Genomic DNA, 26,633 nt, shown 5'->3' on the forward strand with positions numbered 1-26,633 from the left:
TTACTCCCACCCTTCTATCTGCTGGGACACAGCTTTCAAAGGTGATTGTATTGATAGCTAACTGAAGAAAATGAGAATTAATTTCTAAGCGCCAATGCATTCCCTGGTTATACATTAAACCTTCTATGTATGTCCATGTTCAGATGTTGAGAAAATGAAATTTAACGTAGTGAACATGTCTACTCTTTATTTCTCTTTGCTTTTTCAGGAAACCTAACAATATTTAGTAATGATGCTGTGTTTTGGGTGACCTTCTCTTGTATAGTTGTTCTCATTCCAGTAATTTTCATGGGCTGCCAAAGAATAGTAAGTGTTTCATCAAAAGTTAGATTTATTTATTATATTGTCCTGGGCCTTCAGTTGTTCACTTATTGCATCAGTTTGCATGTTTTATTCACAAATACCATATGATTTCACTTAGATGTGGACTCCAGTGAACAAAATAAACTTAACAATGTGGAGACAGACTCATGGATATAGAGAACAGACTGACAGCTGTCAGAGGGGAGGGGGCTGGGGGCTGGGTGAGAAGGGTAAAGGGATTAAGCAAAGACTCATGGACACAGGCAACAATATGGTGATTGCCAGAGAGAAGAGGAGGGAGGGGAGGTAGAAGAGAGTAAAGGCAGGGGGGTAAATGGTAATGAAAGGAGACTTGACTTGGGTGGTAAAAACACAATTCAATATATACAGATGATATATTGTAGAATTGTGTACCTGAAACCTTTGTAATTTATCAACCAATGTCAGCCCAATAAATTCAATAAAAGATAAAATTTAAAAATATGCTTTTAACAGTGGGAGCAGAGAAGGTTGGCTTGCTGTAATGCAACAACCTGATGGATTATTAGCCATCTCTGCAAAAGAGTGGTTCTTCGTTTAATTAAACTTTATTGTTGAAGTTCTTTCACGGGGAAGATACCTTTTATATAAGGTAAACTGTGTTTTAAGAACTTACTATGGGTGTCAAAGATTGTTCTTAGTTTATAGGTAACCTTTATTCGGTTCTAAGACTTGGTCCTTTTCATGTGAGCAGAAGTGATTCCCTGTGTTTGAGGCCAGTGATAAGAGTTAGCAACTATTCTTGTTCTACGAGAGATAAAGCCTAAAATTTCCCTCTCTTCCACAGCTGAACATCCTGACTTGTGGATTCATTGGCTCCTATTCGGTGGTCTTGGCCATTGACAGTTACATGTATACAAGTCTTTCTTACATCGCTTTGAATGTACTCAAGAGAGCACTCAACCCTCATTTCCGCAGAGCTTTCACAAATGTGCCTTTTCAAACTAATGGTAAGACCCTAAATCCAAGAATCGGAGTGATAATCAGGAATATTGGCTCACCTGTGCTAACAGAAGCACTTGGTAATAGAATGAAAGAAGGTTAGCTGGACACAAGGAGGAAACAAACACCATTCAAATGCTGTTAATAACATGACCATAGAAGCAGAGAATTTAAATTTGTTAGGTGGTTAAAGTTCATACTTCTAAAAATCTACTAAATGAACTTCGTTAAGAAATTTCTAAATCAGGATTACTTAGGCTTACCTGGTCAATTTCCAGTTGAGAAGAAAATGCTGAGAATAAAGATGGCACCCAGTGGATTGGGGTGGGATGAGGGATGAGAATGAAACCTGGTTTTTTTTAGGTTATTCCGTTTCCCTCCTTTAAAAAAGCATGTAATTTGCTAATAGAAAGTGAAAGTGATTTTTAGTAAGTATATTATTTCCTTAGTTGTAGGATTTCTACCCATTACAGATTTTCCATTAACTTTTTGAAGGAAAAAAGACCACTAAATTAAATGGTCACAAAGATTGTAAGATATGTTGGTTTCAGAAATGTTAAAACATGGTGGATGGAAAAGCATGTCTTAGAACTAAACATGTATAAGCACAAATCTTTCCTTCTACTCTCCTGAGCCTGCCCCCTCGTTGGATAAGAGGTTGATGGTAGAGACCTTGAAATCCACATGACTTGGAAGTTTTACATACAAGACATTATTTTGCCACGCCTTTTACTAGTACAACTTTTTGCATATCTTCATGCATTTCTACTTGCACTCTATGTGAGTGGGTGACGAATGGGGCAAAAAGAGAGCAAGCATGGTAGCGTCCAGTGTTCCAGGATGTACGTTTGTGAGGTATACCTAGAATGCTGCCTTCTTCCCCGCCCCTTTGTGGAAAACACAACAAACAACTGTGCCTGTGGCCACTGGTCATAAAATATTGGAATATGAAGGACCCAAACTATTGGTTCCTTTATAAGCTGTCTGGACTTTCATATGACTGTAATAGGAAATTCCTATTTTCAAATATAAGATTATAGTTTCTTCACTCATTCTTTGGTTTGTAAGTAAGGAAATAACATATGTTTGGACAAACTCACCACAAAGGCTAATATTACTAAGAAAAGATGACATAGATTTAGGATATGAAAGGTTACATGTTAGATCTGGTTGGTTTTGAAATACAAGTTCCAACTGTGCTCTACTGTTTTTTAGACTTTATTATCCTGGCAGTATGGGGCATGCTGGCTGTAAGTGGAATTACGTTGCAGATTCGGAGAGAAAGAGGGCGACCGTGTTTTCCTCCCCACCCGTACAAGTTATGGAAACGAGAGAGGGAACGCAGAGTGACCAACATTCTGGATCCCAGCTATCACATTCCTCCATTGAGAGAGAGGCTCTATGGCCGATTAACCCAGATCAGAGAGCTCTTCCAGAAGGAGCAGCCAGCTGGAGAGAGAACACCCCTGCTGCTGTAGATGCCAAAGGGCTTGGTCAGGGTGATCCTGAAGAACACAGGCACTGCCTCAGCTTTGGTGTTTGTGCCCAGCCTGCTTCAGCAATCTCCAGTGCAAGTCTAGTAAGAAAACAGGCTTGTGTATCTATGTGCGATGTCCTTACCGATGCATGGTAAGGACGTGCCAAGGAGATTATGATAATTCTAAGTGATGAAAAAGATGACCAAAACATTGGTGATAGGGAAGCTTTTCCTTATTCTAAAATACTTGAGAAATTACCTCTTCGTTTACATGATCAACTTGTTCCATTAGATACACACACATATACACAAATTAAAAAACTGATTCTCATGTAAAGCCCTGGTGTTTTCTTTCCACAAGTCCTTGAAAATTGCTCACACTTTAGTCCGTCTAAACCTGGGGGGCAGGGGCACAGAGGGTGGTTTAAGTGTTAGACTGATTTTTTTGCTACTGTTTAGATTTAGGGATTTGATACTGGGTCTTTGAACTTCTGAGTACAAAAGGAGAACTAACTTAAAAACAGTGTATAGTAACAAAAGGTGTCATTCTTTTGCTTATTTTTGTGATAAAAAACACATTTACCATGTCATTTTAAATGTATAGTTTAGTAGATACCGTTTTTTTTGCTTTTTTGTTTAAAATGGTAATTTAAATAGCTAAATTATTTCAATTTGAAAATAGATCAAATTTATATAGATAACAGAACTTTTATATGGATGATTAATTTATATTCCAAATAATGGCCTGTTTTTTTTTCTGGCCCTTTAAAAGTATTGATAGCTGATCTCTAATTTAAACCATATTAAGTGACATGAATTTTTGTTTCGTTAATCTTTACCTGCATTTTGTAGTTCTGTTGAATTAGTTATTAGCATTGATGTAAAATACAATTTCAAAAAATCTCTGTATGAAGCCCTTTGTACCATCTGTGTTTTAAAGTGATGAAGTCAAAGCACTCAGTGTTTAATGGAGCTACTTTTGAAGTAGAGGCTTGGCATTTGTAAGGAAGTCCCTTCAGTTTTAACCATTTTTTTTTTTCCATCATGAGAATGTAACCTGGATGCCCTGGGCTGCATACCTGTGCCTCATGGCCTTTTCTCTTTAACTGTCAGAGCCTCTGCCACTGGCTTTGCCTTGGACTCTTGACATGCCTGAGTGACAGGGTGGTTGTATGCACATTTGTGAGTTAACCACCATTTGAAATGATGCTGCTTTAAAGAGATTTTTCAAAGCACAATAGATTTTTGAAATTTCGGATAGCTGGAAAATTTTCAACTTTTACTTTTGAAAGTGTCTTGGAAATGATTTATTCTGTAATCCACACTATATAACTGCAGTAACACTTAAACTTGAAGGAAATTTTTTTTTTATAATTCACCGTAGGGATTCTGACTTCTGCCATATCTTGGTACATTCTATGAAATGTTTTTGAGTTATTTTCTATACCATCAAAACGCACTGCCAGTTAAGGTTGTAAAGACACAACACACTTTTTTGGAGGGGGATACAAATTGTTAAAATTTATGTTAATTTGTGAGTATTAAAAAGCTCGTTTGTACAATTTTTTAATAATAAATTCCTATTTTGAAAAAATGCTAAAGTTTCATTATTATAAAATGTTTTTGCCAACTATCTTTGTACCATCTTAACAAGACATAAGAGGACAGTTTCATAGCTATAAAAACAACTATTTAATTAAAAAATATTTAAAGCGTTGGTTTAAGCACAAATGAAATCAGAAGAAATGAAGGAAATCTGGGGCAAGCTAATGTCTTTAGTGGATTAGTTCATTAGAACTTCAGGTATGTCAAACTGAAGGAAAGTAATAATATTGGAAAAGTATACTGTCCTTTAAATGTTGTTTCTGATAACCTGTTACAGGCTACCTACCATGTTTCCAAACCACAGTAGCTCACCAGTGCTACAGACCAGTTGAGTTCCATAGAAGATGACAGTAAACTGATTCTAACAAAGAAATTGCTGAATATTAGACCACAAAAGGACTTTATTTTTTTTAAAGTATATTTTTATTTCAGACAGGAAGGAGAAGAGAGAAACATCAATGATGAGAGAGAATCATTGATCGGCTGTCTCCTGCACACCCCCTAACTGGGGATCAAGCCAGAAACCCAGGCATGTGCCCTGACCAGGAATCCAACCATGATCTCGTTTTTTTTTTGGATTTTATTTTTAGAAAAACCTCTATTGTTGAAAGTATTACATAGGTCCTCCCTTCCCTCACATTAACCTCTTCCAGCCCACTCCCGTTCTCCGCCCCCGCTCCAGGCCCTCACCATGGGTTATGCATATATGCACAAGTTCATTGCAAACAGTGATCTCTTGGTTCATAGGTCGATGCTCAACCACTGAATCACACTGGCTGGGCAGGAATGAACTTCAGAAATCATGTTATCTGAACCCTTTATTTTATCGTATCATAAATATTTTGATTTTGTGGTGAGAATAATTAGGAAATCCTTGACGAAGGAGCCAATTATATGAAGTCAGTTATAAAATAGTGCCCGGACCAAAATTTGGGATGCCTGACTCCCTTTCCAAATAGTGCTGTTGCTCTATCATAATGAAAATGTAAATCATTGATTACTTCCCATTTTTCTCTGGTGAACTGGTAGGAGGCTTCTAATATTAATATTGTAATGATTTCTTCTTTTGAGGGGGGGGGTTTATAATTTTACACAGTGAAAACATGTTTTTTTTCCAAGTTAATTCTCTGAGGTCCTAGGTTGTTATTCATTTCAAAGAACATAATACTAAAAAACAAAATTCAATATCCATACTTATCTCCACAGCAGCATTTGTATAGAATGTTTTAGTATAAAGTTCACTCCTTGATGATGTATTTGATACCTGTTATTAAATATCATTACAACCCCAAGAAGAGATAAAAAACCCTAAAAATAAATGTAAGCATTATTTTCAAATTAACTTGGAGAGCACATCAATTTTAATCACTCATCTTTATTGATAAAATAGGCTCCTATGCACTACATACCTTCAGAATGTAAGGTTCTGCTTAACAAAAAAGTATGGGGTGGAAAACTGTTTTCATATAACAAAGTAAATGTCTTTAAACAGCAAGATCTTAGAATTATATCCAAGTAAGAAGACTAAGAATAAATTAATTCAACTTATTGGTTTACAAAAATAATTATCAAGTAATGTTTTATAATAGAGCTGCCTCAATAAACTGCCTCAGACAATCTGAACTGTGTAGCTTATTTTCTTTAATTCTAACTTGGGATAAAAACTATATGAATGAATGTGCCATCAAATTAAGGAATACTTTCCTAAAAATGAATAGAAAAGTTAAAAAATAAAAACTGTCATTTATTTATAAAACATTAAGGCCTCTGAATGAGAACAAAAATCAATTTAATGTTTGGGTCAATAGCCCTTTTCTATTCAACCAGCCCTATCAATCCCACTTACCCCAAACTTAAGATAGAAAAATTCTGAAAAGTAGTTTTAATTTTACCAATATATGAAATTATACATAAAAATTACCATGTAAATATTTAACAAATTTTTACTCAAAAGTAAATTGTCTATTTTGCTAATTTTAATACGTATTTAGTATAAATGAGCATAATATATTTATATCTGACTCTTCTTTGATCCTTTTATTCTGTAATCACCAAAAATAAGAAAAAAATTACATTTCAATTGATAATGCACATTTCTATTTTTGGTGGTTTTTAAAAATTTACATACTGGATATATATATTTTATTAAAAAAATAAAACAAATACTCCCAACTCCATCGATTTTTTTGTCCCTCTTTAATGGAAAGTTATAAGAAAAATCTCATAGGTTATGAGGACCACATGGGTGCTTTAAGAACAAATCCAGAAATTATTTTTTTAATTTTAATTTACTTTTTCTATGTCTCTTAACAGTTACTTTTAAAAAAGGACTCAATGAGGCAGAGGATGTCCCAACTTACTTTGAAATAACCATACCTAGCTTGCTTTATCAAATATTTCAACTTTTAGCTAAATGAGCTACATAGTATCCTTAAATATCAACCACATAAGAGAAAAATCTCATTAATGATTTAAAACCAAAACTTATTCTTTCAGAGTAGTTTAACCTACTAAATATGTCTTTTATAAGATCTTCTTTCTTAGAAAGTAGTATTTCTTCTCTTTAATTCCTGAAATGCTATCTCATATGCTTAGCAATTATGGACAATTGTTTGCTGAGTATTATGGTAAGTTAGCTAAAATTAAATGACCTCTTTTGCTTATGGTTATATAAGAATTCCTACAGCCTTTCAAACTGATTTTTTTTTGGACAAGAATTTAAATTAACGGGAAGGTAGGTAGGCAATCATTAAAGCTGAAGTCTCATGGTACATAATCTATTTGTTAACTTTGACACCCAACAGGGAGGATAAAACTTAGTATGATGATCTTCCATTCAGCAAACTGTGGCAAAATGTGTATTTTAAAATTGGGATAACTTCATGAATTCCCACACATTTACTGGGAATATTCCTGTTTTTCCAAGTATCATCCGGAAAGCCAACAGCACTACTGGAAGCTCTTGATATGTTCAGCAGTCGTGTAAAAATCTTCAATTTGTTCAGCAATTAACAAACTCTTAAGTTTCTACTTTTCAATTGTATTTTGGAATAAAGTCTATAACTATGAACTATGCATTTTTTGTTGCTACCTCTTAAAAATGTCATTTACAGTGCACTGTACATATTATAGGGGAAAAAAGAGTAGCATGAGATTGATTTTCCTGTTAATTCAGTAATGTCAGTAGACCAGTCCCAGGGATCATTTGGAGCCTTGGAAGAAACTCGGACTCTTCAGTTCTTCCTCAGACTCAGGTCGCTATTGGTTACTAATGCTGACAAAGAAGTATTTTCTGATACATCCTCTTTTCTAAGGTTCAGAAACGACTCTCGGGTTATTTGAAGAATCTCTCTCAAGCCTTTGTTTTCTTGCTATAAGAAAACAAATAAAGACAAAGATGCAGCCACCAAGTTAACTAGCTACAAGAGCACAAACATATAACAAATACGAAGCAAGTTCTGTAATGGACAGAAATGCACTAAATGATACATATGCAGTTGAAGTTGACAACCTGAATCTAGAGAACACTTTTTTAAAAAGGTAGGAATTGTGTTCAATGGCTTCTACCTCTGCAGTCTTATTTATGCAGCTATAATTGTAGATAGAACCTCAGAAGTTGCCTTATTTTAACATCTAGATTTATATTTATATACACTCAGAAAGTTTGTGAGTAATACCCTGGGACTAGAACCTCTTAATACTTTACTTCTTTTATTCCATGATAGCATGGGATACAAGACAAGCCACCTGGTTTCTTACCTTACAGGAATTTGACAACAGGGCTGATTGAGTAAATCATGATGTTTTTCAAAAAGGAAAGTGACCAAATCTAGCACTGGTGAACAACTTTGCCTTTTTTTTTGTAGTTACTATAAGAAATGTGCACACATTTAAAAATAATTTTCATAATTTATTCTCTATCACTCTGTCTTTGGTTTTACTTTCTAAGTTCAATGGTAAAAGGCAGGGATCAGCAAACTACAGCCTGGTTTGGGGCCTGTTATTATAAATTAAATTTTACTGTAAATTTTGCATTACAATGGCAGAGTTGAGTAGTTACAACAGACTGTCTGGTTTGTAAAACCTAAAAAATTTACTATCTGGCCCTGTACTGGAAAAGTTTGAATCTTGTATGCTTAGAGAGAGAAATAATTTTGGCCCTGTATAACCAATTTCTCCATCATAATTTCAAAATGAAGCTTTTAAAGTACAAAAGTCTATTCTTCTGATTCGGATTATTCAACAATGGTTTATGCATTCACTACACAAAATAAAGGACAATAATTTATGGGATATATTTTCTGGCAAAGATCTTTGAGCAGTTTCACCTACTTTTACAACTTAAAACTTACTTCAAGCTGAAATATTCTTTCCTGTTCCTTACAACCCTGTTGCTCATCAATTTCAATGGCTTTCTTCATTACTGCTGCCATTTCAGTTATCTGGTCAATATGTGCTTGTAATTCCTGAAAAAGAGATGGGAGTTGCAAATTAGTGAAATACTATCTTATTGTTATTTTTGGATCCTCTCCTTTTCATAAAATCTGTACTGCCACTTAATATGAATGTAATATTCACATACTGCCATTTAACATGAATGTAATTAATATAACAAACAGATTTTTACAAGAAAGCTGACAGACCATGATTGTGCTTTTGAAATCAGATTTTAGGACTAGAATTAAGACTAAGCAGCATAATCTAAGTAAACCCAGTCGTACGAAGAGAACTCATATTTCACATTCCTTTCACCACTACAAATGATCGGCAAATTTTATTTTTAGCACCTACCTATATTACTGGTCAAAGTAATGGGAAAGATAAAACTTTCTGACATATTCCACCTCTTTTCCCTGAAGTTTTCATGATTTATAAATCTTTTCTGTACTACCCATACCTAAATATCAATCTCAATCCAATGTAGAAACTTTCTAGATTATAATCCTCTTTGATAGCAGAAACTGTATCTTGTTTATATTTGCCTATTAGTGTTCAGTACATAATAGATAATACATACTGAGTAAAATGAACATAGTTCTGCCTTTAAGTATTAAAATATTAAATGGCCTTCTTTGCGAACTGTTCAAAATATAATTTTAGTATAAAATAGACATCCACTTTTTTGGTACAACAAGTAACACAAATTTCTTCCAATCCCATTCATTTTTCTTTTTTTGCACACCTGTACTAGGCAACAGAAATATGAATTCTGTTAAGACATGTTCCCTGATGTCAAAGAGCTTACAGTCAAGTGAAAGATACAGACAAAACATTTAAAATCAACATAAACTGAAGAATAATCATTTTTTAAATGAAAACCTTCTACAAACCATTGTTTACTGGCAATTGAGGGTTCTTTTACTATATTAAGGCCAAAAGTAAATATAAAAGATAATAGCTCCCCAAATAAACATTAAGTCTCTTAAGTAGTTGTATATTCTCTAACTGTACAAAGGATTTGAGTAGGATCCTCCCTCCCACTCCCCACCCCCGCAAAACTAGTAAACTATGGAGGAAATAAGGTGAAGAACAAATAGGAATAACTTTAGCAAACACATTTAATACTTTAACCAACAAAAATGTAGGTCCTTATATTAATGGGGAAATCTATACAATTCTAGTACACAGAAAAGGCAAAATATAGATCTGACACTGTCCAATATGGTGCTATTTAAATTGACATGAATTAAAGTCAAATACATTTAAAGAAATTAGCAATTCAGTTCCTCAGTTGCAGTTGTGACACTTTAAGTACTCAAAAGCCACATGTGGCTAGTAGCTCCCATATTGAACAGTGCAGATAAAGAACATTTCCATCATTTCAAAAAGTTCTATTGGATGTCCCCAAATTAGATTATGGTAGCAAGAATGATATCAAGACAAACATCTGTCATATTCTTAAAAATGATTAAAATCCCTCCCAATATAAAGGAAGCATGTAATGTTTAAAAGTAAGTTAAATACAGATAACTGCAGGGACAAATTGAATAAGGGTAATGAGTAAAAATTTTGAATACAAACAGCTATCTCAGTTTATGATTCGATATCCTATGGGACTGACCTAGGTTAAATGACTACACAGGAAGCAAATAATTCTGTGCCTTTAAAATGGAAGAAAACAAGATACCACCATTTTTTTTTTCTTCAGGACAGAGTCTATTCTAATAAAATCATCATGAAAAAAAACACACCCCAATTCTTCAATCAGAGCAGTATTTTTATAGGCCAAGTTCATGGATAATTCACTTATTACAATAAAATCTTTAGAGAACTATCATAGATCTTTTATTGGGCACAAGAGGCCAGACCTGTGCTTTCAAAACTGAAGGCAAGAAGTGTCAGCAAAATAATTCTTGAACTGTCTTGACATGCCTTTCACTTGTAACTTTTTTGCTTAGGTTTATTTCAACTTGGCTCAATAAAGACCAGCTACAAGTAAGGTAAAAAACAAACAAAAAACAGTTAAAACACAATGGAGAGGATACTATACTACACTTAATAAATAACACCTAAACAAAGGCATTTTAATTTTATTATAAACTCAAACTAAAGACAACAAACTGTCAAAAATCTAAGTTAAAACAGTTCATTTAATAATTTAAACAATCTTTTTGTAAAATCCGATTAAAATGACTGCCAAGAACATATCTTTGATGTCCAGAAAGAGAATAACTGTTTAAAGTTTACTAAATTTGCAGCAGCAGTGAATAAGAGCAGCAAAATGAAAAGCTGGCCTGAACAACCTTTAAGGCCTGCCCTTATCTAACAGGATGTGTATGATACAATACACAGAGAATCAATGACAGATTTAAAGTTTCTACACTGAATATTTTTGCATGGCTAGCACAGCATTTTAAAACTTAATTCCATTTATGTGCTGATTTAATCTGGTAGAAAAATTCAATGTAAAGAAACTCTTTAAAAGGAGTCCCCCTTCCATCCGCACCCCCAAAATTGACTGTTTTATATAGTGTACATTCTGATTTGCTTCCAAGTGCCTCCTCTCCAGTCCATGTTGAGGTGCTTCAAGGATGTGTCGAGATGCATCAAGGAAGAATCCTTCGGAGCTGTTACGATGTACCATGTCAATCTGTAGTACAGAGTCATTATAATGTTAATACGGATATTATCCGTAATTTAAAAACTGAATGAGTATTAGTTCATGCTTGTTAGCCAACTGTTTGAAATGTTTGCTTTTTTAAGATTTCCAAAAAGGCATCTGTTCAAAAATAATGAATAAAATGAATATTTGGATGAAAATGAGTTCTCATTTTGATTTTTAAATGTGTGCTCAAAAACTTTTAGGTTAAGGGCAAAATTCTGTATTACAGTAGTCCCAAAAGGATCTCTTACTTCAAAATGCTGTTATGTGTGACTCTGTAAGTCCTAAATGTGTTATAAAATTATTTTTGTGTTTAGGTGTCAGAGCACTAGTACCTAAACATGTCCTAGAATCTCCTATTTCTGCACCTTAATCACACAATTTCTCTGCTCACCCACCTCTGCTTGTTGATGCCCAACCCCCACTAATTAATTCAAAACTGAATTTAGTTGTATTTCTTCCTTTCCTTACTCCTTCCCAGATGCTCTTCATGAGAACTAATCTTGCTTCCTCTAGTACAGTGGTCGGTAAACTGCAGCTCGCGAGCCGCGGTTTGCCGCTCTGTTGACTAATGAGTTTGCCGACCACTGCTCTAGTATTCCTGTAATAATTCATATATCTATTTTAGGATTCTTCACATCTGACCTTATATCAGATAGTTATGTTTGTATCTGTATCTCCCATTATACTGTAAGCTCCTATGATAGAATAATGGAACTTATTCATTCATTCATCCTATCATTAATAATAACTAAGCCAGTGCAAGTATTAATAGATGTTTGTTTAATTGAGTCAAAGTGTCTCCTTTTTGGGGAAAATCAAAATCACAAACATTAATATGTATTAGTTAGAATTAATAACAAGTAACTGAATAGTCATTTTATGGAAGGTAAGGATCAGCACATATGATGAAGAACTTAATTTATATAATAAAAAAAGATGGTTTATAACTATCTTAAGAAATATTTCACTTTGCTAATTAATAAAACAGCTCTCTGGTGAATGGTAAAATCTCACGTGTTTCAGAAAACATTCACTTCTGTCATAGCTACTACCAGATGGGAAAAGCAAGCTGCAGTATCTTACTCTAAGCACTTTTTTTGGTCAAAGTATTCTTCTCTTTAGATCTTAAAAAATTTATTTATTTTTATTTTTTAAAAATGTATTTTTATTGATTTCAGAGAGGAAGGGAGGAGGGGATAGAAACATCAATGATGAGAGATAATTATTGGTCAGCTGCCTCCTGCACACCCCACACTGGGGATTGAGCCTGCAACCCAGGCATGTGCCCTTGACAGGAATCAGACCCGGGACCCTTCAGTCTGCAGGCCGACGCTCTATCCAGTGAGCAAAACCAGCCAGGGCTATTTCTTAGATTAATAAACAGAAGGACTTCTAAAATTTCTCAGGATTACATTTTTTTAACCAATAATTTTAAGTTAATTCATCTTTGTACCTTTAAAAAAACCTCTTAAGTTATACAATTAAATATGAATATTTTTATAATAATCTCATTAACAACAGATACATTTTACACTCAAAGGATTGCTACTTAAATACCCAACATTTTCCTTTTGGTTAGGAGATGAATACAGCATAATTAACTAACATTCAACTCATATTTATTAATTTACTACTTTATTATTTGACACAAGACTACTAACTTCCTCAAATATGCAAAGTTGTCACACAAAGATCTACTTACTAGGTATTTAATTTTAATAGAATAAATAATTTAAAAATATCTACAAGCCCCAAGATGGAAGAAACATTTCAAAGTATCTAAAATGTGTTTCAATAGTTGAGAAAGATAAAAATGTCTTATAACAATCAATATTTCTTAAATAATATTAGTTATAACTACTAATAGTTAGCTCACCATTAACCATTATAGAAAATGGCCTCATAATTACAATCTATCCTAATATTTTTATTCCATATCAGCAGTTAAAATTCAGTGTAAAATAAAAGGTAAATGGTAAAGATTATTCTACTTGTCTTCTTCATAGCAGTTGTTAGCAAACACAAGGGACATACACAAAAGGAACAGACACAGGAAGGACAAATGAACAGAAGGAAAAACACTAATTTTAAACCAGTTCAGCTATCTCTAAAAATTATGTTCCTGATATGTGATTCGGGGAGAGGAGAGCAAATTTTTAATGTGTTGGTTCTTTTCCTCTCCCTGACCCCATGTTCTTTCCATTATAATCAAGATGATAGTTTGGATGAATCAGCCTTATTCAGAAAATAGTTTTAAGAAAAACAAATCTAACTTTATCTGTGTTCAATTCCAATTTTTGTTTTTGCAACAGATGTCAATACAGAAATCTAAAGAAATATTTCTTAAAAGCAGATAACCTTATAGAAATAAATTTGAATTGTATACTTACCTTTATTTCCCAAATAAAGTTTACTTTTTAATATATATTAAAGCTACTAGGAACAATGGTAGTTAGAAGAGTAAATTAAATAAAATGATCTATAACAAGAAATGAAAAAATAGGTTAACCAATTTTCCTTCTATTCCATTTCTAATTATATTTATAGAATGGATTACCTTTGAGTGCTGCTCTTTTAACTTCATTATTATACCCGGGTCATCTTTTTTGCTAGCCATTAGCAATCTAAACATTTGTTCACGATACTTGCTCATTATAAGTTCCAAGGCAGATTGATGTTCTTCCAAGGATGTACGTAATTCTATCAAGAATAACAGTATATCTTATTGAAACTTGAGTTAAAGATGTATAAAATATTCTCTTCCATATTACTTTATTAAAAAAGCAACTTATAAAGAGGGTATTTTAAAAAGAAAACCTGATGAATAAAAATGTAGCTATATAGGGTAGTATAGAAATAAAAGATATCAAATGGAGTCCTTTATTAGTTTTTAAATTACCATTTAAAACTCATTTTTTGAGAATCATTTCAATATCCATTCACTGAATAGCAATTAGGTATCAGATGATGGTCTATATTAGGAATATCAAAAGGCCATGGAGCTCAGAGTGTAGTGGAGAAAACAAATACATAAATAACTGTAATACAATGTGGTTAAGTGCAGAGAGGCGCTCTACTCAAATATTTATGAGAAGTCTGTGAGGAGAAATTGGTGAAAACTTCACAGAAGTATGGTACTGAGGTGAACCTGCATTCCTTGAGCTGAAAAATAAAAAAACATTCTAAGTAGGGAGGCATGAAAGTGAACAGTACATTTAGGAACTAGTTTGGGATGGCAAAAGCAAAGGTTTCATGGAGAAGAGAGGTATGGAAAGAAGAAAGAAAAGAAGGCTTGGAGTTGACTTTGAAGGCCATTGGATAAGGAAATAAGTAAACAAGGAAACTGATAGGTTCTGTGACTTTAAGCAAAATGACATATAACAAAATTTTACCAAAGTCTAAAAGACATAAAAAAGAATTAACTTCCTACATCATCTCATCAACATTATAACGAAATATGAACAAATTGACATTATTTGAAGACCTGATGTTGTACAAGGAGGGTTCTTAAGCAAAATAATATGATCAGATAATTTTTAAAAAAATCAATCTGATGCCAGTGTTGAAGATGGATTGCACGGGATGGAATCAGGGAGACAATTAGGATAGTTGAGGAAGAGAATATGAACACCTAAACTGGGAAACAAAGTGGTGGGATTGCAGAGAATACAATTGAGTTATTTCATAGGTAACAACAATGGCACAAACTGAATATTTATAGTCAGAATCTAAGATGGCTCCAAGCAAGGCAGATATTCAAATGTAGAACAGGAAAAAGGGCAATAAATATGATTTAGACCTATGAAGTTGAGATGAGATTAACATCAAAAAGTAAATTTAGTTGATTATTTCACCATGTTTGACAATATTAATTGATCCCAAGTTGACAGTACAATTGTAAAGTTCTCTTTTTAAAAAAATATTTTTATTGATTTCAGAGAGGAAGGGAGGAGGAGAGAGAGAGACAGAAATATCAATGACGAGAGAGAATCATTGATAGGCTACTCCCTGCATAACCCACACTGGGGAGGGAGCCTGCAATCCATCTGGGCATGTGCCCTGACTAGGAATTGAACCGTGACTTCCTGGTTCATAGGTCAATGTTCAACCATTGAGCCATGCCAGCCAGGAGTAAAGTTCTCTTTTGATTTGCTATATGTAGTAATAATATATCTTGCCTTTGTTTTCTTGTTGCAATTCTCTGATTTGTCTGTTTTCTTGCTGGATTCCCATAACTAATGTAGACCGTGGCCGATGTCTTGCAACTTCATTAAGTTCTTGAATTTCTTCCTGATACTAATGAAAATATTAAAAAATAATATGTGGGAAGAAAATATCTGAAAATGTAAATCTGAGTCGTATATCTGTTAAGGGTCTAGTATCCAGAATATATAAATAACTCTCACAACTAAATGAATGGTAAGAAAACCCAATTAAAAAATTGGCAAGTAAGGTAAGTTCTGTGGCTGTAATGTACAGCATGGTGACTATAGTTAACAATACTGTGTTTGAAAGTTTCTAATAGGGTACATCTTAAATGTTCTCACTGACACATGAAAAAGGTAATTATGTCAAGTGAGGGAAATGCTAACTAACTTTATTATGGCAATCACTTCACAATATATGTGTATCGAATCATCACACTGTATACTTTAAACGTATACAATGTTTTATGTCAATTATCCTATATAATAAAGAGGTAATATGCAAATTGACCATCACTCCAACACACAAGATGGCTGCCCCCATGTGGACACAAGATGGCCGTCACAAGATGGCCAGCGGGGGAGGGCAGCTGTGGGCAATCAGGCCAGCAGGGGAGGGTAGTTGGGAGGGACCAGTCCTGCAAGAAAGGGCAGTTGGGGGAACCAGGCCTGAAGGGGAGGGCAGTTGGGGGGACCAGGCCTGCAGGGGAGGGCAATTGGGGGAAACCAGGCCAGCAGGGGAGGGCAGTTGTGGGCGATCAGGCTGGCAGGGGAGGGCAGTCGTGGGCAATCAGGCTGGCAGGGGAGCAGTTAGGCATCAATCAGGCTGGCAGGGGAGCAGTTAGGGGGCAATCAAGCTGGCAGGCAGAAGCAGTTAGGGGCAATCAGACAGGCAGGCAGGCAAACAGTTAGGAGCCGGCGGTCCCGGATTGTGAGAGGGATGTGCGACTGCCGGTTTAGGCCCGATCCTTGTAGGATCGGGCCTAAACCGGCAGTCGGACATCCCCCGAGGGGTCCCAGATTGGAGAGGGTGCAGGCTGGGCTGAGGAACACACCCCCATGCACAAATTTCGTGTACCGGGCCTCTAGTATGATAATGAAAGGCTAATATGCAAATTGACCGAACGGCAGAATGACTGGTCGCTGTGACGCACACTGACCACCAGGGGGCAGACGCTCAACACAGTAGCTGCCCTGTGGTGGTCAGTGTGCTCCCACAGCAGGAGCGCCGCTCAGCCAGAAGCCAGGCTCATGGCTGGCGAGCGCAGCGGTGGTGGTGGGAGCCTCTCCCACCTCTGTGGCTGTGCTAAGGATGTCCAACTAAGCCATCAGTCAGACATCCCCCGAGGGTTCCCGGACTGCGAGAGGGCACAGGCTGGGCTGAGGGACCCCCAGACTGCACGAATTTCATGCAGTGGGCCTCTAGTTTGGTAATAAAAAGGAATGAAGCACTGATACCTGGTACAATATGGATGAACCTTGAAAACATTGTTAAATCAGTCACAAAAACCCCCACATTGCAAGATTCTGTTCATATGAAATGTCTAAAATAGGCAAATCCATTGAGACAGAAAAATCAGTGATGGCTTGGGGAAGAGAGAATGGGGATTTGGAGTGATGAGAATATTCTGGAATTAGTGATTATGGTTACACAACCTGTGAATATTCTAAAATCCAATAAACTGTACGCTTCAAAAGGATAAACTTTATGGTATGCAAGTTATATCTTAATAATATGTGCCAAATTATCTTTTTTTAATAATTAGGAATCTAATTTTATTTTCAAGGCATTTTTATGAGTCACTTAGTAACACAGTCATTATAACATTCCTGGTTCTAAATTTAGCTGTCAAATTCTTTTCACAGCTCAATATCAGATATATATTCACTGGAATACATATGACAAGCTACACAGTTAAGGAGGTATGTAATCTTTTTAGGGCAACAGAGTTGCAAAACAAACTATGTAAACTTGTTCCAATATTTCCAGTAGTTTTGATAAAAGCTGGATCCCAGGATTGCTTCCTTTTAAAAATTGAATGAATTTCATGAGAGCAGGCTATGAATATACATTTCCACCTACTGACTTCATCATAATATCAGAACTTCTATAATTCTCTTAGAGTTAAAAATTTTTATCAGAAGAGGGCTTTAAATGGTAGCTAAACTCCATGGCCATTGGAAAATCCTTACACACAACACTAAGGATAACAAGAAGTGAAGCCCTTTTCATTTCTTCTTTAACTGACAGCATTAATGAAAAATAAGGTAGCAAATATAAATGCAATAATTGCAAAAGGTATAAACTAGATATTATTCTGCATTATTTAAAAAATATTGTTAAATAACACCATCTAGCTAGTTTTATAAAGAAAAACATAAACATTTCCACATTAAAAAACTATGACAGCAAAATGTGTCTATACTGGTAAATGACATTATCTGGTCTTTGCCAAATGTATCTGGACTGAATAAATTCATGTATTTTATAAACTCAAATGTGTGTCTGTCAGAAAAATTGTGATCAAGTCTACAGATTTTAGAATATATATGTATATAATACATATTTCACCTGAACAAAACAAAAAATGAAGTAAAATTGAAACATACAAGTCAAGCTACCTTTAAATTTTAAAAACATTAAAAAATAATACTAATTAAGCAGAAGTTAGTGATTCAAACAATACATAAATGTCAATGACTGCTTTTTTAAAAAATAAAATCAACAAAAAAGAAAAAAACCAAACCTGCTTCATTGCTTCTACTCGCTTGTTGAGAGCCGTGGTCTGCTCAATCAGAGATTCTGCTGCATCATCATGATCTCTCAGTCTCTCAACAAGAGCTTTGGCATCAGCAAGTGCCTTCTCAATTGTGCAACTCATTTCTAAAAGAATACCTATAATAAAAATTAAAATCAAGACTCAAAACAAAGGTCACATATCATCCTATTTTAGTTTCATGTTCACACAGATATGCTTCTGCAGCAACATTTGTTACAGGTTTGTTCATTGTATGGGCAGAGAAAAACATTTAAGAACACCTGTAGCTTTGCTTTATTAGGATGGCACAAGACTGAAAGTGAATTTATAATACTTGAAGAAATTAGAATATATACAAACAATTTGCAGACATAATAAAAATGCATGTAAAATACCAGGAATTTATGGTGGGGGAAAAAAGTAAACATACAATGGATACATTTAATATCGTACAGAAATAGTGTTCTTTTATGAGACTATTCCCTATCTTGTCATTTGTGAAAGATGTCATTTTACTATCTGTATTCTGTGGTCAATCTGACTATAAGATCCTTCCTAGCTTATGCTTGGTCAGATGACCTGAGATAATGTTTACACACACTACTGACCAGCCAAAGTGGCCTCTATGTGTCATGCTACATCCAATTGTCAACCTTCTTCTGGAGAAATTCTGCTTCTTATATGAAGTTGCATTATAGTCCTAACTCTTGCACTTTCCTAAGTAAGTGGCAAGAAAAAAAAAGTTTCTTTTATAATGTGAAACTTCCTTTGTCTGACTTGTTTCACTTAGCATAATACTCTCTAGGTCCATCCATGTTGTCTCAAATGGCAAGATTTCATTATTTTTTTATTGCTAAATAATACATCATCCTATATAATAAATCCTATATAATAAAAGGCTAATATTAGCACATCGACTGAATGGTAGAACAACTGGTCGCTATGACGTGCACTGACCCCCAGGGGGCAGACGCTCAATGCAGGAGTTTCCCCCTGGTGGTCAGTGTGCTCCCACAGGCGGAGCACCGCTCAGCCAGAAGCCAGGCTCACAGCTGGCAAGCACAGCGGTGGTGGCGGGAACCTCTCCCACCTCCACGGCAGCACTAAGGATGTCTGACTGATGGCTTAGGCCCAGGGGAGCAGGCCTAAGCCGTCAGTCAGATATCCCCCGAGGGCTCCCAGACTACAAGAGGGTGCAGGCCAGGCTGAGAGAACCCCGAGTGCATGAATTTTGTGCACCAGGCCTCTAGTTATAGTATTATATATACTAGGACCCGTTGCAGAGATTCGTGCACATTGAAAGGAAATTAATTAGAAGGTGGCCGGTGGGGTGGGACTGGGTGAGATGGGCTGGACACGCCCTGGAGCCAACCTCCCGCAGTGCCTCCCCACTGGCCGCACCTGGGGCACTGTGGCTCGAAGGGCTTCTGCGGAGTGAGCAGGGTCCCTCGGCAGGTGGGGGTCCCTCGGCCTGGCCTGGGGGGATCGGGCCAAAACCGACTCTCCGACATCCCCTGAGGGGTCCTAGATTGCGAGAGGGCGTATCTCGGGTGATGTACCTGGGAATTGGGCTCCCTCCTCTCTGGTTCTGGGGTGCATCACCCGAGAACTGCCACTGCCAAGTCACTGCAGCTCGGCAGCTCCTGCGTTAAGAGTCTGCCCCCTGGTGGTCATTGCACATCATAGCTACTGGTTGAACAGTCGCTTAGCCTTTTATATATATAGACACACACACACACACACACACACACACACACACACACACACACGCACACACACACCATGAGATATATATGTTCAGTAATCTATTGTTAGACATCTAGGTTGCTTCCATATTTTGGCTCTTACTAGTAATGCTGCAATGAACATACAGTGAATATATCTTTCTAGTTAGTGTTTTGTTCTGTTTTTGGATAAATTCCCCAGAGGTGTAATTGCTGGGTTGTATAGCAGCTCTACTTTTCATTTTTTGAAGAACTTCCAGTTTTTCCTAGGGGCTGTAGATACAATCCCAGCAACAGTATATTAGGGTTTCCTTTTCTTCAAATCCTTATTATTTGTTGATTTATTGACGACTGTCATTCCGCCAAGCGTGAAGTGATATTTCATTTTGGTTTACCTAGTTTTAGCCTTCTCTCTAACCAATCCAAATGGACCTCTAGAGCACTGTAGAATAAAATAAAACTGCTAAATAATCATTTTAATTAATTCAAACTATTAGTAGCTTTCTGAACCTGAGGACTACTACCTAATAATGTCTTGTGGTCAACAGGACAAGTGTTATTCCCATTTATCAATGAGGAAATATGTAGACTCAGGGATTCCAAATGAAAGGAAATGAATGACAGCACCATGCAGCAAGGAAGGAGTAAAGCTAGTACCAGAAATAGAATTTCCAATCCCCAGGCTAGTGCTCTACTCAGGAGCTAAGGTGGCTCCCAGGACCCTATTTGCTTTTAGCTAAATAAAAACTATCTCAGTCTTCCTGGCTGGAAAAACAGAGCAAATTCTCTGACTCTATTTCACCAACAGGTCTTCCAAAATATTATAAAAATTGCATTTCAAGCCAGCACTAGAAAATAAATGGGAGTGTAAATGAAGAATGAAATAACAAAATTTCAAATATTTTTTTCTTATAACTAGTAAAAGCCTAGCATCCATTTTTATTAGACATTATAGTTAATTATAAGACCAATGGATGTGTACTGATAGGCTTTCTCAACTACAATTAACATTAAATTAACTTTAAAAAATATTCTCTAGACTGCTAAAAAATACTATCTAAATAAACTATATTTAAAGTTTGCTTTGTAACTATAAAAATAATGCTATTCAGAGAAATGAATTTTAAACATCAGGTAATTCAAAGCATAATTTTATTAGCATTTCAGAAAAACAGTGACATGGAGTTCCTAAGAATCTGCATGTTCATTTCCTGTATGTGAAACCACAGAGAAGTTTAGAATGCTTTATAATATGCATTAACGTTGCCACCTTTTTTGAAAAACATTGTGTTTCCCCTCTCCCCTCTCTTTTTGGGTCAGTAAGTGGAGTGGGAGGAAGTTGTTTCCAAACTCTCAAACAAGTTTTAAAAATATATTACAGTTAAATAAAAATTAAAAAAGGGGTATGCCCAATTTATCTACCTATTTTTATCATGCTTAATTATTACTTACATTATCTCCTATAGGTGGGCCCAAATCACTAGTGAAATTTTTCTAAAGCAGGTTTTCCCCTGCATTAGCTATATACTCGCCTCTACCCAAAGACACTGACAGTCAGACTCCTGGCAGCGGGTTCAGAACATTCTGCTGCTGATAAAAGAGAAACTACCACCCACCTATGACAGCAACTGACAGCTGTTAACTTTAGATTTTGGTTAACAAAATTTTAAAGAAATTCAAGTCACTCTTCTTTCTCTTTTACCCCAAAATTCAGTATCCTATAGTTGGAAATACAGAAATACTGTGACTACTGATATGCCTTCAAATGTTAACAATCTAGTTTAATTAAAAATTTTTATTGGGTTGCTCAGTCAGGTACCTCTAATGTCAATTCATAGATAATAGACAGGGAATAGAAAAATAAAAAGGCATAGTATGGCTTTCTCATAAACTTATACTCTAAAAAAAAAAAATCAAGAAAAAAATGCATGTAAATACGATCCTATCTAATAAAAGAGTAATATGCAAATCGACCATACCCCTGCTATACCACAAGCCACGCCCACCAGCCAATCAAGAGCAAGTATGCAAATTAACCCAACCAAGATGGCTGCAGCCACAAAGCTGCAGCAAGCAGGAGGCTTGGGTTTCCCCGGCAATGGAGGAAGCCAAGCTTCCCTTCTGCCATGGCCGGCCCAGGCCTACACTCAAGGCTACAAAGTTTCAATTATAGAAGATAAGTAAATTCCAACAAAAATGGTGGCAGCCACGGAGCTGTAAAGAGCAGGAGGCTTGAGTTGCTCCCGGCGATGGAGGAAGCCAAGCTTCGCTGCCGCCGTGGCCGGCCCAGGCCTACACTCAAGGCTACAAAGTTTCAATTATAGAAGATAAATAAATCCCAACAAAAATGGCTGCGGCCACGTAGTGAGCAGGAGGATTGGCTCCGCTCAAAGCTACAAAGTTTCAATTAAAGAAGATAAATAAACCCCAGATATCAGGGCCTCCACTTGGGTTGCTGGGGGGCGTGGCCAGCCTGCAAACCACCACAGGCCCCTCACCCAGGCCACCCCACGCCCCAAGGGAACCCCCACCCTGATCCGGGACACCCTTCAGGGCAAACCAGCTGGCCCCCACCTGTGCACCAGGCCTCTATCCTATCTAATAAAAGAGTAATATGCAAATTGACCATCACTCCAACACACAAGATGGCTGCTCCCATGTGGTCAAAGATGGCCACCACAAGATGACCAGTAGGGGAGGGCAGTTGGGAGGGACCAGGCCTGCAAGGGAGGGCAGTTGGGGGCGATCAAGCCTGCAGTAGAGGGCAGTTAGGGGTGACCAGGCTGGCAGAGGAGGGAAGTTAGGGGCGACCAGGCCTGCAGAGAAGGGCAACTGGGGGGGACCCAGGCCTGCAGGGGAAAGCAGTTGGGGGGGGGGACCAGGCCTGCAGGGGAGGGCAGTTAGGGGTGACCAGGCCTGCAGGAGAGGGCGGTTAGGGGCAATCAGGCTGGCAGGGGAGCAGTTAGGCTTCAATCAGGCTGGCAGGGGAGTGGTTAGGGGGTGATCAGGCTGGCAGGCAGAAGTGGTTAGGGGCAATCAGGAAGGCAAGCAGGCAAGCAGTTGGGAGCCAGCAGTCCTGGATTGTAAGAGGGATGTCCGACTGCCCGTTTAGGCCCGATCCCGGTAGGATCGGGCCTAAACGGGCAGTCGGAGATCCCTTAAGGGGTCCCAGATTGGAGAGGGTGCAGGCTGGGCTGAGGGACACCCCCCCCCCACCCCCGTGCACGAATTTCATGGATTGGGCCTCTAGTTACATATAAAAATAATCACCTTATACAGACACGTCAGGGTATTTGAAGCACAGAAAATTTTCAGTTCTTGAAAATGATGAAATGAACATGTCTGAGGGTTTATGAAGCACCTTTATGAAGGTGAATTTTTAAAGTTGGAAGGAACAGAATAATTTAAAATCACATGTTACCTTAGAATTGTGGCTAAATATAAGTTGTATATACATATATGTTCAAAAAGATATGACAAATCAAGAAGGAAATAACCTAATCTAAACCAGTGATTTCTAACCAATGGGCCAAGGAGCCACTGGAAGTGTTGCATGGATGTACATACACCAAACACAGTCTGTAGTCTAAAATATTTCTCTCACAAATATAGCCCACTATTTTTCAAACATAGACACATACTAGAATACAAAATTATTTAAAAGCATAGTTTTTTTGCCATTATGCATAATCTCAATCAACAAATACAACTACTTGTGTGTTAGCGGTCCACTGTTCCTCATATTCAAACAGGTCAGTCGCCCGGCCAGCGTGGCTTAGTAGTTGAGCATCAACCTATGAACCAGGAGGTCATGGTTCGATTCCAGGTTAGAGGATATGCCTGGGTTGCACGCTTGATCCCCAGTGTGGGGCATGCAAGAGACAGTCAATCAATGATTCTCTCTCATCATTGATTTTTCTATCTTTCTCTCCCTCTCCTCTGAAATCAATAAAAATAAAAATTTAAAATAAACCCCCCAAAACAGGTCAGTGACCATTTAGCTAATATGCAATTTTCCTTCTGGCTCTAAAAATTGTATGATTTTTAGAAGCACTAAGGACTCCTATTACATTATCCTATATAATAAAAGGCTAATATGCAAATCGCCTGAACGGTGGAACGACCAGTTGCTATGACGCACACTGACCACCAAGGGGCAGACACTCAATGCAGGAGCTTCTCCTGGTGGTCAGTGCACTCCTTCAGGGAGAGTGCTGCTCAGCCAGAAGCCGGGCGAGCGCAGTGGCAGTGGAGGGCGCCATCAGTCGGACATCCCCCAAGGGCTCCTGGACTGCGAAAGGGCGCAGGCTGGGCTGAGGGACAACCCCCACCCAAGTGCATGAATTTCGTGCACCGGGCTCTAGTTTTTATATATATGTATACATAAATAATGCCTGCTAGGCACCAAGTATTAGACTAGCGTTTGCTACAAAGATAACTTAGACATGATTCCAAACTCAAGCTCACATATATGAGCAAATACTACAACCTAATAAATACTGCAGAATTGTTTCCAGTGCTTTGGGAGCACAGTGGTATTATCAATGTCACCTGGGGAAGTCTGAGGTGACAATGATTCATGTCTTGGGTTTTGATAGGTGGTATAAAAATAAAAAAGGAAGAGTAAGCATTCTGGATAGATGATACAGCATATACAAAGGCACAGAGCTGCCCAGCTGGTGTGGCTCAGTGGTTGAGCATGGACCTATGAACCAGGAGGTCTCAGTTAGATTTCCAGTCAAGGCACATGCCTGGATTGCAGGCTTGATCCCCAGTATGGGGCATGCAGGAGGCAGCCGATCAGTGATTCTCTCTCATCATTGATGTTTCTATCGCTCTCTCTCTTCCTCTCTGAAATCAATCCTACACAATAAAAGGCCAATATGCAAATCGACTGAATGGCGGAATGACCAGCAGAACGACTGGTTGCTGTGATGTGCACTAACCACCAGGGGGAAGACACAACGCAGGAGCTTCCCCCTGGTGGTCAGTGCACTCCCACAGGGAAGAGCACCGCTCAGCCAGAAGCTGGGCTCATGCTGGCCAGCACAGCAGCAGTGGCAGGAGCTTGTCCCACCTCTGCAGTAGCGCTAAGGATGTCCAACTGTGGCTTAGGCCTAAGCCTCAGTTGGACATCTCCCGAGGGCTCCCGGACTGCGAGAAGGCACAGGCCGGGCTGAGTGACCCCCCTCACCGAGTGCACAAATTTCGTGCATTGGGCCTCTAGTATATATGTATATATATACACACACACACATATATATATTAAATGTCAAAGGCACACAGCTGTGAAAGTGCACAACATGTTTGGGGAAACAGCCAGCTATCTGGTATGGTTGGATAGTAAGGTATCTGGAGAAGCAAGATGAGACGAAAAAGGTAAACTAGATTGGGACTGATAGTACAAGGTCCTGAATGGTACTGCTTAACCATTAGGAAATAGTTCTGTCAGCAAAAACGGTGACTGAAAAAGTTTAGGGAGTGATATAAACAGATTTGTATTTCAGAACGGTAACTCACTAGGAAGGATGATGGCGGGGAAGCTCAGCTGGGGGGAAGGCAACTGCACCATTCTGGGGAAAGAAGAAATAATATAGTGCAGTGCGAGTGGAAATGCAGAATCAAGGACGAAGGTTTCCAGCTTGGCCAGCAGGATTGGATACAGGTACCACATCAAACATGGGATGCAGAAGAAGGGGGCAGGAAGAAAACCAGGAAAAGAGTAGCAATCCTTGGAGGGCAGTTTCAAGAAGGAGAAAAGAGTTCTCCATGTTCTATGCTGCAAAGAGGTAAATTGAAAACAGAAAGGGTCCCTTTTCCCTCCCCTCAACGGTGAGCTCCCAGGTGGGTTAGGCAGCAAGAAAACAGATGGAAGGCGTGTCCCGAGGGCCGGGGCCAAAGCTTTTCATTAAACTTTCCGCACCTCAGTCCTGCAAAGAGGAGCTCAGAACTGAGGCCGGGGAGAGGAAGTTCAGCTCCCAGGAGGGGCTAACGGCGGGGGGAAACGCCGAGGGCCGCGGGCGACCGCTAGCTCAGGAGGAGCAAAGCACCAGGGCGGCCCAGGGAAAGGAAGCTAACGCTCCCTCCGCCTGTTCTTGTCCCTGGATTTATTCCACTTACTCTGGTCTCAGTCCCTCGCAGCCGTCAGGCGATTGGGACTCAAAGCCTCCGTCAACGGGGACCTATGCACCCAAGGGAAGAGAGTCCTTTCGCCTGTTCAGCTTCTTCAGCGAGCAGTGGCAGAACAAGGCTGAGGTAGTCGGCGGGCAACTGGGGGGTCAGCAGGGCTCGGATCCATCACTGGACCGGGAACCGCGTCCGACTAGCGCTCCCAACAGCACTCCAACCTCGCGAGATTTCCTTCCTCGCGTCACCGTGGGGGCAGACACAAGAGATTTACTTGCAGCTTCTCCCTGACATGCGCGAGAGGTGGGGGCGGGTCCAGTCTAAGCCCCACCCTGTTAACTTAGGTTT

At 38.0% G+C, this 26,633-nt stretch overlaps 2 protein-coding genes across 3 annotated transcripts in view; one reads left to right on the forward strand and one right to left on the reverse strand.

Annotated features, from left to right (window-relative positions):
- TM7SF3 (transmembrane 7 superfamily member 3) overlaps positions 1 to 4,349 on the forward strand; it is a 32,473-nt gene extending 28,124 nt beyond the window's left edge. The window contains exons 10-12 of the mRNA XM_080662322.1: positions 209 to 306; positions 1,130 to 1,292; positions 2,500 to 4,349. Of these exons, the coding sequence (XP_080518448.1) occupies positions 209 to 306; positions 1,130 to 1,292; positions 2,500 to 2,762 (524 nt within the window). The 3' untranslated portion in view covers positions 2,763 to 4,349. The remainder of the gene's footprint in view (positions 1 to 208; positions 307 to 1,129; positions 1,293 to 2,499) is intronic.
- Positions 4,350 to 5,721: 1,372 nt separating this feature from the next.
- On the reverse strand, positions 5,722 to 26,531 carry FGFR1OP2 (FGFR1 oncogene partner 2). Of its 2 annotated transcripts, XM_080662323.1 has the most exons (7): positions 26,280 to 26,531; positions 18,424 to 18,572; positions 15,650 to 15,767; positions 14,029 to 14,171; positions 11,343 to 11,456; positions 8,719 to 8,832; positions 5,722 to 7,737 (listed from the first exon to the last, which is right to left on the reverse strand). In XM_080662323.1, exons 2-7 carry the CDS (start codon positions 18,556 to 18,558, stop codon positions 7,600 to 7,602), a joined length of 762 nt encoding a protein of 253 aa, XP_080518449.1. In that variant the 5' UTR covers positions 18,559 to 18,572; positions 26,280 to 26,531; the 3' UTR covers positions 5,722 to 7,599. The 2 variants fall into 2 exon arrangements, with proteins under 2 accessions (XP_080518449.1, XP_080518450.1); XM_080662324.1 differs by lacking the exon at positions 11,343 to 11,456.
- Between the last annotated feature and the right edge of the window lie 102 nt (positions 26,532 to 26,633).

Source organism: Plecotus auritus (genome assembly GCF_963455305.1).
Source record: "Plecotus auritus genome assembly, chromosome: 3".
NCBI classification, from domain to species: Eukaryota; Metazoa; Chordata; class Mammalia; order Chiroptera; family Vespertilionidae; genus Plecotus; species Plecotus auritus.